Consider the following 2,318-nt stretch of genomic DNA (forward strand, 5'->3'; position numbering starts at 1 on the left):
TAAAACAGTGAACACAGTCGATATCTGCTGCTCCGAAGTCGAGAAGGCTGGTAGCTGGGTATACGATCGGGTGGTGTATCATTGTGAAAAATATTGTACAAATTTTGTGATAAATTCAGTCTGTGATCAGATGGTGAATAAATAAATAAATAAAATAAATAAATTCTGTATGTCGTATGACGAATTCCACAAAGTTTTCCATATGTTTTGCATTTTGCCAGATGGCAAATACGCGTGTATAAATTACGGATCCATTTGAAAATATTTAGTAGTTTCAAAACAACGCTTTAGTAGTTTTAAAGCAAAATTTAAGTTCAATAAAAAAAAAATGAGATTATTCATTATTTTGGGCATTGTAATATTGGCAATGGTGAGTTTTTGTCTCTTCTTTCGAATTGTTTTTCATCTAATTTCATCTGTAATTGTATTGTTTTTCTTCTCGGAATATCAGGACTTGGCACAAGCTGGACGTAAATACTAATAGTATTTAAAATGTTCCATGAATTTTATTACTAATTGTCGACTTTTAGGTACCAAAGGCAAATCCGAAAATGAAATAGTTAATGAACATGTATCAGCAATGCTGCCACCTTATTTAAGTGGTGAATTGATTGAAAAGGTTGAAGTGCAGCGGAACTTGGAAAATGTTAACCATTTATTTAATAATACCTTTGCCGCTGAATGGATGCAAAAGTATAAACGATAAATATAAGCATTTCATAATTTTATTCAAATATTGAAATTTTCTATCAAATTCTAGATGCTGTGGAATGGAAGGCAATTACGCAGACATTGTCATTAGAATTCAATCTATTAATTGTACTCAAAAGGATGAATTGTATTTTCTTTTATTTTAACTCTATAACTATTTGTTCTAACTTTGTTATTTTACAGCGCTGTTTCTTCTACTTTGGAAACAATAAATGCAGCAATAAATGAGTTTAATAAGGAATACGAGAAGCGTTTGTATACTAAAAGTTATTTAAAAAAGTATGTTTATAATGTTATACAAAACTTTATTTCAATCAAAATAAAATCTAAAAGATTTCATTAATTCTCAATTACAAATTAATTTTAGGCATATGAAAGAATTCCATGCGATAGCCGAACTTTTACATGAAATGCATGAAAATGGGTAAGGCAATGTTCTTTTTTGATTTCACACATTTTTAACCAGAAACATGTTCATGTTATTATAGGGAGAGAAATAAACGAGTGCTGATCGAAAAAGCTTGCGTCGATATGCATACAGCTATGTGTTGGATGAGGACTGGCGTAGTTAGATCACCACCAAAAAGTAACTCCTTCAAAAAAACCAGGATATCGTCATGAGACGATCACTTTATTTGAAAATATCTTAAATGTGTTACTTTCAATATTAAATACAATAAAGTAATTGACCATTCAAAATATGTATTTTTTATTCAAACCGAAACTACCACGCGCCGAAAGGTACTATCGGTCTATAAATGATTGTTGTTGTTGTTGTTATTTCGAAAGTACCACATAAACAGATTAGAAGTAAGTTCACCAAGAGGCTTCCATATTCTGTATATCTAGAAAGATCCATTGAGCAAAATTATTTTGAAAATTTCACTAATTCGAGTCAAATTCGAATATTCTACAAGATTCGAATATTGTTTCTATATCAAATAAAGTCGTATGTCATAATAACGTCATGATAACAAAAGTATGTTAGATGAATATTATACAAAATTATTTTCCATTAGAAAATATTGTATTGACAAATTAAATGAATGAAAAAATTATTCACTAATTTTCAGGGATGTAGTTGCGTATTTTATTAAGCAAGTTCAAAATAATATTTTTTCGATTTTTCAAGCCTTTCAAGTGGCATAAAGTTCGGGACCAAAACATACGTTCAAACCTTGGCATCGAAATATTCTTTAATTTAATAGCAGAAGTACTCGCAAAAGATTTTTCACACTTTTATGATGAACTCATATACTCGTATATGACATTTGAAAGTATTCTATTTTCTAATAAAACAACATTCGGAGGGTTTGGAGAAATTTCAACCAAAATTAAGAGTACCTCCCATACAAAATATTCGTTTTTGAGCCAAAAATTGAATATTTTGTATGGGAGGTACCCCTTATTTTGATTAAAATCTCTTCAAACTTTCCGAATGTTATTTTTACTTTTCCGCACACACCTATAGTTTTGCACGTAATAAAAAACTATTATGATAAGTTAATAATAATAAGCATTCCCACCAATATCGGTATTAGGATCGGAACCTAATAACGTTATTATGATTTTATTAACTTATCATGATAAAATCATAATAATGTTAT

The 2,318-nt window shown here is 29.4% G+C and overlaps 1 protein-coding gene across 1 annotated transcript; it reads left to right on the plus strand.

The window, feature by feature from the left end:
• Window positions 1-259: 259 nt before the first annotated feature.
• LOC116342713 lies at window positions 260-1,410 on the plus strand. The gene is made up of 7 exons (XM_031770428.1): window positions 260-370; window positions 452-470; window positions 531-693; window positions 761-838; window positions 895-990; window positions 1,079-1,135; window positions 1,200-1,410. Exons 1-7 carry the CDS (start codon window positions 329-331, stop codon window positions 1,330-1,332), a joined length of 588 nt encoding a protein of 195 aa, XP_031626288.1. The 5' UTR covers window positions 260-328; the 3' UTR covers window positions 1,333-1,410.
• The last annotated feature ends 908 nt before the right edge of the window (window positions 1,411-2,318 follow it).

This window comes from Contarinia nasturtii, unplaced genomic scaffold (assembly GCF_009176525.2).
Source record: "Contarinia nasturtii isolate CC-2019 unplaced genomic scaffold, AAFC_CNas_1.1 Cnas_scaffold_905, whole genome shotgun sequence".
NCBI classification, from domain to species: Eukaryota; Metazoa; Arthropoda; class Insecta; order Diptera; family Cecidomyiidae; genus Contarinia; species Contarinia nasturtii.

What these genes read in the sequence shown, in the direction of transcription:
- LOC116342713 (XM_031770428.1), top strand. Translation starts at nt 329, where the DNA reads ATGAGATTATTCATTATTTTGGGCATTGTAATATTGGCAATG. An exon ending in GCCGCTGAATGGATGCAAAA is followed by an intron (nt 694 to 760) that starts GTATAAACGATA and finishes ATCAAATTCTAG; the next exon opens with ATGCTGTGGAATGGAAGGCA. An exon ending in TGTACTCAAAAGGATGAATT is followed by an intron (nt 839 to 894) that starts GTATTTTCTTTT and finishes GTTATTTTACAG; the next exon opens with CGCTGTTTCTTCTACTTTGG.